General features: G+C 38.9%; 1 protein-coding gene across 11 annotated transcripts in view; it reads right to left on the reverse strand.

Annotated features, from left to right (window-relative positions):
• ARHGEF25 (Rho guanine nucleotide exchange factor 25) overlaps window positions 1–15,212 on the reverse strand; it is a 104,086-nt gene that overhangs the window by 11,651 nt on the left and 77,223 nt on the right. For 10 of the 11 annotated variants that reach the window (XM_058168410.1, XM_058168408.1, XM_058168407.1 and 7 more), the window contains 8 exons: window positions 13,518–13,621; window positions 12,942–13,011; window positions 11,291–11,380; window positions 10,365–10,457; window positions 6,681–6,731; window positions 5,788–5,865; window positions 4,874–5,068; window positions 3,658–3,838 (listed from right to left, as the gene is read on the reverse strand). In XM_058168410.1, the coding sequence (XP_058024393.1) occupies window positions 3,658–3,838; window positions 4,874–5,068; window positions 5,788–5,865; window positions 6,681–6,731; window positions 10,365–10,457; window positions 11,291–11,380; window positions 12,942–13,011; window positions 13,518–13,621 (862 nt within the window). The remainder of the gene's footprint in view (window positions 1–3,657; window positions 3,839–4,873; window positions 5,069–5,787; window positions 5,866–6,680; window positions 6,732–10,364; window positions 10,458–11,290; window positions 11,381–12,941; window positions 13,012–13,517; window positions 13,622–15,212) is intronic. The other variant, XM_058168418.1, reaches the window with a different exon arrangement.

Here is a 15,212-nt window from a genome sequence, read left to right on the forward strand (position 1 = left end):
TGGCAACTTTAAGCCTGACAGACTTCAGCTCCCAGAATGCCCCAGCCAGCTTTGCTAGCTGTGCTTTCTGGGAGTTGAAGTCTGCCAGGCTTAAAGTTGTCAAGGTTGGAGACCCCTGCTGTACAGTATTATAGTTTTTTCAAACAACCCCCCTTTTCATCTTCATTCACTGAGACACTTGTTACTGCTGATACAAAAGGTTTTAGCTTCCTAATTTGTCTGTCAATACAGATACTTTTTCCATCCGCTGATTTGGTACATAACGCAGACAAGGAGGCAGTTATGGTTTATCATTTCCTCAAATTGGGATTCTTTTATTTGTCAATCTCATAAAATTTAAGAATTAAAATCCCATATTGGCATACTTCTTACATTTTACTATTTCTCCCCCTTTTTTGGCCAGTATGGGTTACCTAAAATAGTAGTTTTCAGATGATCCTTTTTTTTAACCACAGTTATAACCTGTCCTCTATGTAACTCTTCTGCAACTATTGTGTATTTAAAATAGTTGTTGAAAAAAATGCAAACCTCTTAGTATATAGTTGGTTTAAAGACATTAAAAGCAGCTAATTCTTCAGAAAAGTTGTTCTATATCTCTGCTAGCTCTCCTCAGATCAAACATAGTATGAATATCATGAAGTTTTTGTTTCTTAAGTTCCATTAAAAACCAAGAGAAAGATGCATAGATACATGATACAACCTAATGTTATCTTTCAGTTGAAGTTTAACCTGCAATATTTCTTTTTCATAATGGTGAGCCTCTATATCTCAACGGCATTTGAATTTTTTTCTTTTATTCTCTTTTCTTTCATCTTTTCTTTCCTCAACCTGTTCTGTTCCCTGAAAATATTTATAAATATTTCATTTCTTTAACTACTCCTTTTTAACTACTCCTTATGATTTATATTGATATATTGACCATCAATTGTGTTGTAAATGTTGTATCTTGATGAACGTATCTTTTCTTTTATGTACACTGAGAGCATATGCACCAAGACAAATTCCTTGTGTGTCCAATCACACTTGGCCAATAAAAAAATAAAAAAAATAATTCTATTTTATCAGTAATAGTCTCATATCTCTCATGGAGGTTTTATAATATAAGATCCATTTGTCCTTGCATTTTTTTAAAAATTAAGCTAGCTTTGTTTATTGTTCAGGATCTGGAATTAATTTTTGTTAAATCAAAAAGCCATGGTGGTGCAGTAGTTAGAATGTAGTATTGAAGGCTAACTCTGTCCACAGCCAAAGTTCGATTCTCAGCAGCTCAAGGTTGACTGAGCCTTCCGTCCTTCCGAGGTTGGTAAAATGAAAGCCCAGACTCTTGGGGTCATTAGGCTGACTCTGTAAACTGCTTAGAGAGGGCTGTAAAGCACTGTGAAGGGGTATATAAATCTAACTGCTATTGCTATCAGTTTTCTTCTCTTCTCTACGCACCATTTTTTTCTCAGATTGTCTTGATTCCCACCTCACTTTTTCTTAAAGCTTTTTAGTCAGATAAATTGGTTTGGCAGTATACAAGTTGAATAAATAAATAAACTCCTTTGGGAATCTCTATTATACCGCTGTCATTTCATACGCTGAGACCATGTTTATTTGATTAGAAGTGGCAAATTTAATTTGGAAATAAAAAATGTAGCTTAAATACTTGCTATCACCAATCCAAAATAATAGGGGATTTATTATACTTAAATGATCTCATCAACTATTTTCATGGTAGTGTGATATTTAGGGAAGTGCTATTCTATTCTGCCTCTCATTTATTCAGGTGGCCAATTTTTTATAAACAACTGAAATGTTTATATCACATGAGCAGAAAGGTTTATAAACAATTTATAAAAATATACATTGTTTTTGGGAAGAAGAGCAGGCTATTTCCACAGACCTTGAAACAGGCATAGTACCAAGCCTTTGTAGGATTTGTCATTTGTTATGAATTGTTTGTTTGTATGTTTATGATTTTTGCTTCTTTATCATTGTTCTTGCTGTTAAAGGTTATTAGTTGCCTAGTGTCTTCTGGACTCAGGTAACTTCTAAATTTTAAAATTAAAGTAAATATTTCAAGTGAAAAAATTTGGAAGTATTGAAAAAGCAACATAAGCAAACTTGCAGGTTTTGCCTTCAGGTTCTGTGTAATGAGTAGAACAGCCTCCACTTGGGATTCTGGAGCTCCCTTCCTTCAAATGTGTTTTGTGTTGTGTTTGATCTGCACAAATCAAAGCACCCCCTTCTGAGACATGTTTGTTGCTTCTTTGTTCACTTTCATTAAGACCTGATGTTATTAGAATGGAAATTATAGACGAATTGACAAGTGGGAATCACATCTTTGAATAACACAAACCTTCCTAGGAGTAAAAAAATCAGCATGCAGGCAGCAAGCTGAGATGGAACTGTTGCCCTGGTTCCTTACCTATTAGAAGGACTCCCTGAGAAATAAGCCCAATTTCTGCCTACAGGGATCAATCTAGGTACTACTGTGGCAAAGAAAAGGAAAAGCTGCAAAATTGAGATACGATACTGGTGTGTGTGTGTGTGTGTGTGAGAGAGAGAGAGAGAGAGAGAGAGAAGGTTACTCAAGAGTAACAAAAAACAAAACACGGTAATTAACAAGGGGAGAATTAAACAGTTCCTTCACTAATGAAAGAGTACCTGGATCAAAATTATGAGACTAGGTAAAATACAAGACCAGTCAGTCTGAATAGAGCTGGAAGGGACTTTGAAGGTCTTCTAGTCCAACCCCCTGCTCCAGCAGGAGGCCTTATACCATTTCAGACAGGTGGCTGTCCAGTCTCTTCTTAAAAACCTCCAGGGATGAAGCAACCACAACTTCTGACAGCAAGCCATTCCAATGGTTAATTGTGCTCACTGTTAGGAAGTTTCTCCTTAATTCCAGGTTGCTTCTCTCCTTGATTAGTTTCCATCCATTATATCTTGTCTTGCCTTTTGGTGCTTTGGAAAATAAGTTGACCCCTTCTTCTTTGTGCCAATCTCTCAAATACTGGAATACTGCTATCATATCCCTCCCAATCCTTCTTTTCTCTAGTCTAGACAAACCCAAATCCTGCAACCATTCTTCATATGTTTTATTCTCAAGGCCTTTAATCCAAACTACACCAAATTCTGTAAACTTAAAAAAACTTATTATTTTAAAGCCTCTAATTCAAATTACAATTTGAAAATTTTCTTTTTAACTATGGATTATTGTTTCTCATACTTCTATAATGCACTATGGAAATTTCATAGTAATTGTCTTATCCAGTCCACATGATGAGCTGAGAATGTGATGTAAGAAATACTGAAGCCCTGGAAGAAGGTTAGGCAAAGTTTAAAATTTCTGATAGGATGGTTTGAATGGCCAAAGTTGGTACCCTGTTTCCCCAAAAATACGACATCCCCCGATAATAAGCCCAATCAGGCTTTTGAGCACATATGCTAAAATAAGCCTTCCCCCCGAAAATAAGCCCTCCCTGAAAATATTTAAATGCAGAGCTGGAAATCAGGTAAAACGGCAAGAGGAGCCCCATCTTGCTCCATGTGCCCCAAAATAATAAGACCTCCCTGAAAATAAGGCCAAGCACTTATTTCGGGGTTCAAAAAATATAAGACATGGTCTTATTTTCAGGGAAATATGGTAGGTAGATATGTTTTTACTCCTACCATTAAGGAAGTCACGTTGTGTCTCCAAGATGAGGTTGATGTCAGTCACCCAGGCCTGGGCAATTTCCGGTGTTGCTGCCTGCAGTACATAACGGATGGTGCCCCGTTCTGCGCCACGAGAGATCAGTGCAAATTTGCAGGGATCATTATCCACACAAGGCTCCAGGCCCAAACAGCTTACCTGGAAAAGAAATTGATGGTGGATTAATCTAGTGTTGTGACTGCAACTGAGACAGATTTTACATTTGATTAATAAAGATAAAAAGTGAAATTGACCCAAGTATAATCCAGATCACATGAATATGGTGTCTTTTCCCAAGTAACAACGTTAAAAAGCAAGAAAATCATACAAATAAAATAGAGAGAGTAAGATACACAGCAATCAAGCAAATACAAGCCTTTCCTTATTTTCTAAGAGTAGATTCAGACTTAGCTTATTCCAATTCATAAAACAAAACACATGCCATACAATGATATATTGCAAGGGTTTAAAGTACTGTATTACAACTCTAATCTTAGCATCATTTTTCTATTTTTTCTCTGCCCATACAGAAATTGTATGGCTTTCTGGTTATAAGATTGTATCCTGATGCAAACAGAAGTTACATTCATTGATTGGCATAAGGCATGGAAATCAAACGAATATTATTATTTTTCCATGCACTGTTTACTTCATAGGTTTTATTTTTTTGTTGCCCACGTATTCTCAAATTGCAGTTATTAGTCCAGATATCTGCATATATCCAAGAGAATATCAAATTTACTATGTGGTATTACTGTATACAAATGCACAAGGCAGAGGTGAGTTTCAGCAGGTTCTGACCAGTTCTGGAGAACTGGTAGCAGAAATTTTGAGTAGTTCGGAGAACCGGTAGTAAAAATTCTGATTGGCCCCATCCCCATCTATTCTCTGCTTCCTGAATCCCAGCTGATCGGTAGGAAATGGGGATTTTGCAGTAACCTTCCCCTGGATTGGGGAGGGAATGGAGATTTTACAGTATTCTTATGCCACGCCCACCAAACCATGCCACGCCCACCAAGCCACACCCACAGAACTGGTAGTAAAAAAATTTGACACCCACCACTGGCACAAGGTCCCTGCAGAAAGATGGGGTGTCCAACTTTGGATATGGAACATTTCCATTCTAAAGACTCTTATGAGTTAGTGCCAGATGCTTAAATGTATCTCCATTCCCCACTGTTAACTCTGGAATACCTTGATGCTGCTCTTAAAGGCATATGTTGGGGCAGCATATGGACCACGCCTTCGCTCCAGGGTCTCACTTAGGATGAGAATTTGCTCAAAGAGAAAGATGCGACGCTCACGAGCCCGAGCCAGGATCCCGCCTGCCTGCTCTATCACCCAAAAAGTGTTCTGCTGCAGCAGCTTTCCTTGTGAAGTCAGCTTCCCCTACAAAAAAAAAAAGTAAGCTGCAATTTATCCAACTGTCTTAACCAGGGGCCTCCAAGCTTGGCAACTTTAAGACTTGTGGACTTCAATTCCCAGAATTCCTCAGCCAGCTTTGCTGGCTGAGGAATTCTGGGAGTTGAAGTCCATGTCTTAAAGTTGCCAAGCTTGGAGACCCTTGGTCTAAATGCCATCAAATTACACTAGTAGAAGAGTTTAATATTAGTATGGCCTAGCACATCCTTATAATGTTGCTCTATGTCAAAGGTTCTTTCCCACCAAAATGGTAGCTTTCCTTGTCAACAATTTTCTAAAATGTAGCTTGGAACAGCATTCACATGTGCCACTAAAGTTAAAGTGGTAGTTTCAACAACTGCACCATCAGGCATTTCAAAAAGTCTATCTTAAATCTTCCTTCTGGCCAAAAGTCTCTAAATCTTGCCCTCATGTCGCTCCACCCCACTTCCCCGTAATATCCTATATTTTAAGCTCACATTCCCAAGTAAATCTAGTTTGAAGTTGAGATCCTTCAGAAATAAGCAATTAAGATCCTTCCTTGAAGATTGTACAACCTTCCTATCGCTGTAAGACTGAAGTGACAATAGAGGGTCAGGGAGGGTGGAAAAAGAGAGTCGTTTCAATGCTGTCTACCATACTGAGCCAGTTAATCCGAAAAATCAGAGCTAAGAATGTCCAACCAGATACTGGTCCTCAGAATGTACCTCAAAGCCTTGAAGACGTCCCACATTCATCATGTCATTGCAACGTTTGGGAACAAAGCACATAACATCTACAGCTTTCTGAAATTCAAATGTAGAGAATGAAGCTAGAAAAGATGTACTGGATTTGCCAAGCCTGATGCCTCTGGATATATTAATTTCAGGGATTATCAGTGAGCTATAATAAAGCTGTTAACCTTTTATTCCACATCTTAAACTAAAAAAGGCAAGAGTAAACTGAGGAGGGGGGGGAATCACAAAATAAGATCTGCTAGTCATATAGAAGGCTTTACTGGCCTGAGATCTGAAGATACAGCATATCAAATGTACAATAACTGACATAGGAGGTAGGTTCCCCATCTACCAATCTTCCCACAACTGTCCATCTTGTAAATGCTGGGTGATATTCCAACCAACCCACGTGATATTCCAATCGACCCATGTGACTGTAATTCTTCATTCAAAAGCAATAGTGTAATATCAAGATCAGGGACACGGTGGCTCAGTGGCTAAGATGCTGAGCTTGTCGATTGAAAGGTCGGCAGTTCGAATCCCTAGTGACATGTAACGGGATGAGCTCCCGCTACTTGTCCCAGCTTCTGCCAACCTAGAAATTCGAAAGCAGGTAAAAAATGCAAAAATAGGGAACACCTTAGAAAAATAGGGAACACCTTTGGTGGGAAGGTAACAGCGTTCCATGCACATTTGCCAGCCACATGACCACGGAGACGTCTTCGGACAGCACTGGCTCTTCAGCTTTGAAATGGAGATGAGCACCACCCCCTAGAGTCGGGAACGACTAGCAGATATGTGCGAGGGGAACCTTTACCTTAATATCAAGATAATTACATAGGAACAGTGAGTCTATGATAGCTCCCATTGGTTTCAACTCTTACCTCCAGCTGTTCAGTGTCCTTCCCAGCTTTGCTATAATACTTCAGGAAATCCTGGAGACAGCAAGAGAAAGAAGACAGGGAAAAAATAAGTGTTTTTATAAGGGGGAGAAAATGAGCAATATAAGCTAGTTTATGATGAGTGACTAAATTCAGTGCCATCCACCCTTACCATTGTTTTATATTTATCATTGTTACCAGTACCAAGTTACCATGGTTCTATGACTTACCGGTACCTACATCAGCTTATACCTATTTGGTGTCCCTTTCAAATATGTTGGGAATGTAACTCTGTTTCGCACTCAGGATCTACTGAACCCATAATCCTCTCGCAGCATGACCACTGACGAAAGCTTACAGTCCAACACATCTGAAGGCCACCAAATGTGGCAAGAGTGACATAAACTCTAACCTTCTTGTAGAAGAGGAAAGTCATAACTTAAAACTTAATTGTATCCCATTCAAAGGCAGCTGGCAGCATCAGATCCATTACAAAATCCCACCACTGTGTATTTTGTTTGCATAAAGGCCAACATTCCCATTAGGAATCTATACCTGGATTAATTTCCTAACTTTTAAATCAGCTTTACATACATTTGTGTACGTTCAAGAACTGTGCAGAGGTAGAACCATTTGGAGCAATAATATTGAGCATATTTTTTACATCTGCGTGCCATTTTTCAAATCATAATCATACGCATCACATTGCGTATATCTTGACGTAACACATTAAACCATATTAATCTTGAGAAAATTTGAAATTAAAATTCTAAAGTTTTTTTTTTAATTCCAAGCTTGTGTACAATTAAACCCACTATGCTCAAAAACCTGAGTGATATCGATAGAGTTAGAAGATGAAAAAGGCTCCAGGAAGTAAAATCATTAGAAGAAAACTTACATGCATGAAATACTGCCTTTTTGTTTTCTCAAATACTTTATTGTCTTTATAGTACTGCTCTCATTACGACATAGAATCTAGCCCACAATTGAATTCTACATTCTAATTTGCGTAACTTCCTTTAGAGGAATTGTATCCCTACCCTTTCTAGGTTTGTTTATTGCAGTACCAGAGGCAACAGAAGCAAATCCTGCTTCAACAAATTTATGTGCTGGCTTCCAGTTTAACTGAACTATTGGGGAAATCTGTGAGTTACTTTTCTCCTAAATAGAAAAAAAGAATGTTAATGCTTCTAGGATCACTCAGTGGAGTAGGTACAGGGTTGACAGCAGCACCTAACAGAAAAATGGCCCCAAAGCAGTTTTTAGTTGGAACAACAGAGCAGGAGGGAGGGCAATAATGCTGTAATAATTCTTCTATGGGAATCTGGCTTAGATGGATATCTGCTCATCTGCCTTCTAAGTTGGGTTGCCTGTATTTTTGTAAATAACACACCATTCCAAAAACGTAAAAGCCTCCAGGGTTCTCTTCATCCAAAGGAAACTAAAATCAGAGTGCTATCCTTTAAAGGCCTTAGTATCTGGGGAATTGGAAATATAGCATATACAAAATGAGGAGAAGGCCAAAGAATACGAGGTAGACCCAGAAGAAAATGGAGAGGCAACATCAGAGACACACTACAACAGCATCAATAATGGGTGAGGCTTCCAGAAGTGCAAGAACCAGAACTATCTAGGAGGAGGATTAAAAATGGTGGAAAAGGTCAAGAAACTGTTGATGTCAAGAATGTAGACGATGACAAATTCAAATTTGTTGCCATTAGTGCCTGAACTGGGCAGGTGCATATTTTCTGTTTGGCCCATCACTAGTGAAGGCCATTCATTGCTTTCTTAATGCAGGAATGGATGAATGTCCTCTCTCCATTCTCATTCCATTCCAAATGCAGCCCACTCAGGTTTTCCATCTTCAATTCAAAGCTGCTCATTTTAAACTCAAGGCATCTTAGGTCCTTCAGAGAAGATGGTCTCCAGTTTTTCATCTTGTTCTAAGAGCAGCCTCAGTTCTGATTGGCTCCAGGGCCGGGCACACTCCCTCTCCTCCAATGGGTGGTCCTTCCTTTGCTGCTATTGGGCTATTGTGTTGTTTACTGGTCAGCAGTTGCAGATTGTTACTTTATAAAATAATCCTGCAACTGATCTAACAATCACTGAAGCATCCTCATCCCTATAAGCAGGTGCTCCATTCCATCTTTACATCTCTCAATGGAGGTAGGGATTGAGGATACTTTTAATGATTTGAGCTTTCTGTCTAGACTCTCCTTTCTTTCTGACCCATTTCCATAGTATTCCTGCATCTGGCCTTTCCCTTCCCTGCCTTTCATTTAATTTGACGATCTTTACATTGCAATGTAGGAACATTGCTATTTTATTTCTGTGAAGCTAAATGAAGAGTTTTTCCTTGCTCCCCTTTCCATGGCCCTAAGGAGAAATGTAGGCGGGAACAACCTGTTCCCTATTGCTTTGATACAATTGTTATCATTGGAACTACAAAAGTATCTTAAAGGGGGGAGGGGAGGACCCTGAAAGGATCTGCATTAGTGTCGAAGGAAATAATGTGAGAAGGGAAAAGTGAAGGCATCCACGGCATGCAAACATTTGGGGAAGCAGAGGCAAAGCATAAGGACCAATGATTAGGAATCGATCGCTAAAAGAAAAAGGCAGGCACCAACACAGTAGTATCCACAGGAGCCGATCAACAGAGCAGGAGGCTGTGAGTTTATTTATTTATTACATGTCTAAACCATTCATTTTCCTCACAGGAGTCCAACCTTAAGACATGAAAGCTGGTTAAGCGACTTTGGGCCAATCACTCTTTCTCAACCCAATCCACCTGGTTGTTGTTGTGGGGAAAATAGGAGGAGGAAGGAATATTAGGTATGTTGGCTGACTTGGGTGACTTATTAAAACAATAATAAAGATGGGATTTAAAAAATATTTTAAAAGGCTAATTGGAACTTATGATGAAGATGATTATATACTGGAATGCATTACCAGACTCTGGTTTCTTCCCCAAACCCTCAAAACTTTAACCTTAGATTGTCTACTGTTGACCTCACCCCATTCCTAAGAGGTCTGTAAGGGGCGTGCGTAAGAGCACCTGCGTGCCTACCGTCTCTGTCCCACTGTCCCCATTTATGTGTATCCATTTCATGTATTCATAATCATGTTTATACTTATATCTGTTATCTTATATATGCTTGACAAATAAACAAACTTGGAGTGGCCCTTGTCTAGAGTAGAATTTCTGAAGCTGACGTGAAGAAACAAAGGGCTTCAGGCTGCAGGGTGGAATTGCCCCTCAGCCCTGAATCATTGTTTTCACTCTGGGGGATTAGATAGAGATATAACGTCCAGTAGGGGGTGAAAGAACACCACCAGATGGAGAGGCCACTCCTTTTGTGATGTTTCACTGGCCTACTGCCCTAGAGAAAACCCAGATGTTGTTAGCAGCTCTTTTTCACCAATTGCTCCCCTCTGGATTCTACAGAGGCCACCTCCAACCTGGCATTCTCCAGATGGGCATTCATGTTATTAACAGGGAGTTAAGGCAATTGGAGTTTCAGCCATCTGGAGAGTAACAGGCATGGGAAGCTTGCTCTTTAAAGATCAGCAGGAAATATGTGTATCGATCCTTCCTGGCTGGATTTGCCTTTGGCTTTGGAGATCTTTGGAGATTAGTCTTTTTGCCCTTAGCTTTGGAGATCAACAATCCACTTTCTGCTTCAGCACCTTGAGCAGCAGTTGGTATTTCATGATCCGCTGTACGGGCTTGATAAGTAAATCATTGAGCTGCAGGCGATGCCCCAGTTCCTGCTTCAGTTCCTGGAAAAAGAGAAAACGATGTACAGCCAAGTCTGTTAAAAAAACGTGTGGGAGATTGAATGCGCATGCTGTACAGATACCACACAAAATGTGACATGCTTTAAAAGGACACCTGCAAGTGAAAGACGAGTATTAGAGATTTGGGAAAGCAAGATGGGACCAAAAAAAAATAAAAATCTAACATTTAAAAGCAGCTTCAAAGCGGCTCCATATTTAGAATGGAGCTTGGCATAGAAGAACATTTGCAGTCTATTATTCTTTATCTCGGAGCAGAAGGACCCCAGGGATAGGGAATTCATCATTCTTTCAAAAGACCTTTCTTCCCCAACCCTTAGCTCAAGGACAGGTATTTCTGAGAGAAGAGACAATTCTGAAGCCTGGGGCCAGTCGACAGCTGCTCATCTACTCCTTATGCCAATTTAAAGGCAACCTCTGATGGTACATGGCTTTTAAAATCTCCCTCAACTGGGAGTTCTCACCTCAATTACAGCTAACAGGTGCCAGGAGTTATTCCCATGGGTTTCGCAAATCATTGCCTACCCACATGAAGATGAATGTGTGGTAGTGTGCAAGAAGAGGCCAGGTGTGTTGGGTGGCAATGGCTCCATACAAATGCTTCTCCTCAAGATGGGAGCTGCTAGATGACAGGACCAAAAGAGGTTGCCAGGTACCCTGGAGTTCATCTGCGTTGGCTGAGAAAGGGGCACACAACAGCACAAAACCAAGGGTCCCTTATGCCGGCAGGAGATGAGTCAGACACAAGCAAGTTATGTGGTAGAGGCTGAGGGCAGGAAGAAAGAAAAAAGCAGCAGTCAAGGCACATAGCCCCTTACCTCAAAGTAAGTGTCAATAAACTCAGAAACAATATGCTCAGATTTGGGTTTGTTCTGACAGTAAACAACATACATGTGCAAACGGCGCTCCTAGAATACAACAGGGAAACAGTTCAGTGGAACACTTTGGATACAATTTAACAACAGAGAGCCAGGTCCAAACCTCCTGAATAATTTATACAAGTTACTAGTTCTGATGAAAATCTTATTTTATGGCACATGCTGTCTTTTGCCTTTGGGGCATTTTTTATTGTTTCATCATTAGCTATGCTTAAGCCAGCATTTGTTTCTATAATGCTTCCAATAATGCTTGGGGAAACTCAGAATTAACTTCAACTCTAGCAGATTATAAGTAAAGGCATGTATAATTTTTATAGTTTGTAGTTCACAGCTTGTAGTTGTAACCATTGAATATGGATACTTACTAAGAAATAAATGTATTTTCTTTCTGATTCTGTCTGTCTATGTGTGTGTATATATATATATATATACACACCACACATTCACATTTATTTGGGACTAGACCTTGTTTTGTTGAATGGTTACAGTCAATTTTGTTGAATTATAACAGCTTGTTTTGTTGAATGACTTCAGTTAAATAGTAGGCTAGGAAAACATCTCATTTTAGCAAAGTTTCCTTTTACAAAGGAGAACTATGGGTTAATCATAGTAATTCATTGGGGCAACAACAAAATAATTTTGTGAAAAACAAGATTCAGCCAGGGTGTGACTGATTCATGGCAACTCCTCTCTTTGGAGTTTGATATTATTTAGAATGTAGCCTTTTTTTTAAAAAAAAGTACAACGCTATCTGTTCTCAGGCAGCAATGCTCCTAGTTTTCAAAGGTGCTTTTTGAATTTATAAATAGCATTCAGACTGCTTCGTCACTGTATACTGAAATTGTTTTATTAAATGTTCTTCCACAGCATGAAATTGACTAGGGCAGATGTAGCCTTTGACATGGTAGAGTCAATTCCACCTTTATTCAGCAACAGTTAACAGAGTTGGAAGAGACCTTGGAGGTCATCTAGTCCTGGAATGTTTCTTTCCCCAGCCTTCATATAATTGATGACTCCCATAATCACCAACTGAATGGCCAAAGGTCATGGTGCTTGAGGATTATGAGATTTAAAAGTCTGTGAAGTCTGTGCCACATGTAAATAACGTTTCACTTTGCAACTCTATACCTCATTTCATTTGCACTGTTATCCCGCTACTTATCATCAGTTGTGGGACAACAATTACCAATACTCCTAGACAATGAAACATCTCTTGTATTAAATATGCCGTAGGTCAGGCTAACAAATGCTTGATAAGAAAAAGGGATCAGTATCATCATCATTAGAGCATCTAGCTTTCTTAAGATGAGTAAGGGATTTCCTCTTTTATGCTTAAACTTGCATAATCCCTGAGTTAATGAGGCTACTGGACATGCTTTCCGGAGGAATTAAATGATTCAATCAAACTAAAGCTCCATCTAGGTCAGCACTGTGCGTCTGACCATGGCCATTCTGAAAATGTTTTAATGCAAATAAAAAGGGTAATTGTTTTATCTCGGTCTTTAGAAACTAGAAATCTATGCTCCTCGATTCAGAAGTGTCATTTAACCATTCAGCTTCTATTTTGAGGGCTCCAAATGTGGGGACTCACGTGCTTTATGAACAGCTCAGCCAGAAGATCAGGGTCCTCCAGACATTTCTCCAGCTGCTTGAGTAAATAACTGCAGTTGGGGGAGGAGAGGGAGCAGATATGGTATCCATGAGATTGGTGCCCTTATCCCATCCCCCCATTTACCCACCCACCCTGCCCCCGGATTTTATATTACAGATTCAAACCAAAGTGCTCTTCAAAGGAGGCTAAGAAATATGAGTCCTTCTTAGGACTGGATTCTTTTGGGAAAGAAAGGAAAGAGGATCAGTAATCCATTCAACCATAAGATAGTGGCCCATCAAAATCCTTGTCCCTTATTTTGCTAATTTCATATTGGCCACATTCACCTAGATAGGTAATCACTGTGTCAATATTAGCCCTTGAAGCAGTTGCCAAGAAATAATCCAAAGTTACACCAGACTTCCCCCAGATATGGCCACTGGACTACAGTTTCCATTATAGCCATTTGGCCTCATTAGTGGGAAGTTCTACCTAAGCCCACTGGTTCAACAGGAAGTTCCATTGTTACCACATGCCATGCGCTATCCAGAAATGACTGTTTGTTTGTTCACTCACTCTTTATGCCAGTCATAGATCTGGTGGATGTTCCCAAAGATTATCTTATCCTTGCCCTTCATACCCTCAGGGATGCCACGGGTATTCATGGTCACCATATAGCCCTGCAAAATCAGAAGAATAGGCTAGACGAGGGACTATTTTGTTTCTTCTTTGAAACATGGAAGGAGTGAATGAATGAAGGAGGAATTAAGACAGAATTCCTGCCCTGACAGAAAGTAGGGATAATGGGCTCTGACTTGGTAACTGGGAGAAAAGGAGAACATGTGCATATACCTTATTTAGAGCAACTATATGGTTCTGAGGAACCCCTGAGAATCTCTGCTTTTCAGAAACATATCACAAATTCCTCAATGAGAGCAGAGCTAACCAATTCCCTTTAAAAAAAAAGTCTGCTCATTTTTAAATTTATTTCAATGATATATGTCACAGAAGAAGATTTTTTGGGGTGATAGTCTACATGGAAAAATGGTTAACAACATGTTGACCTACTAAACCAAAGATAAAGTTGTTTACCTTGAACATGGTACAAATACCAAGGGTGTACTAAGTTGCATTACAAACTCAGAAAATCTTACTTAGAAAGTAATATACTTTATAGTAGGATAGGCATCCTGCCTCTATATTTTGCTTGGATTTTAACTTCCATTAGTCTAGTTAACAATATCTCAAAGTAAAGAGCTTATTGGAGTTTAAAACCAAAATATGCCACGTTGAGATAGATTTATATTCTCTCTTTAGTGCTTTCATTTGTTGGAGAAAAGAAGTTGAACTGCAGAAGAGGCAGCAAACAGGTGCTCTTTTTCAAATATGTCGGAAAATATTATGACTGATAACAACTTATAGTTGCTACATTTTCTTCCATTTTCTGGTATTCACCAAAATTCAAGGATTATTTCTGTACTATCCTCTCCTTTCCATTAAACTAGGTCTCTATGACTTATAGAGCGCTTTGACTATAAACCTGAAAATTTTGAATTATTGGAAAAATGGGAGAGTTCAGCTAGAAATAACTCATTGGCAGTAATGAACTGAGGACACTTTAAAATAAAATACAAATTCATTTTAGATATTTAGTAAAGGAAGCTCAAATAAAATGGGTAACAAGTTGAAGGGGAGAAGGAATGGAGAAAGACAGATCAGCAATAAGCAGACAGAAAATTAAAGTCAGTAAAGTATAAAAGGAAGCATTATTTTATTACAAAGGGAGGTTCTGCTCAACTCAAGAAAAGATGTAAATGAACACACATTTTGCAAAATAATTGTGTCTAACAAAATATTTTTAAAATGCAGAAAATGAAAGACCAATTGTTAAATATATTAAACACATAACAACTTGTATTACTTTAATACAAGTTAAAAATATAAGAAGCAGGAAATTAGTTAGAAGCGCAATGAAACCATTATATGTCAGCAATATAGAAGGAGTTATTATAGGAGTCAGGGAAATTTGCAAATGAATCAAATAAATTTTGTACATTGGTCTTTACTTTAAAAGTTGCTGGAAGTATACCCAGTCCTGAATCAGAATTGATTGAAAATAAATACTTCCCACCCATCCCAAATGGATCAGGGCTTTGCAGCCCATGGCATTCATCCAACAGATCTTAAAGAACAGTTGAGGAACTGCTGAAGCATGGGATCAAATGTGTAACATCTCTTATATCAGACTTCTTAACAGAGAACTTGGAAGGT

Source organism: Ahaetulla prasina, chromosome 2 (genome assembly GCF_028640845.1).
Source record: "Ahaetulla prasina isolate Xishuangbanna chromosome 2, ASM2864084v1, whole genome shotgun sequence".
NCBI lineage: Eukaryota > Metazoa > Chordata > Lepidosauria > Squamata > Colubridae > Ahaetulla > Ahaetulla prasina.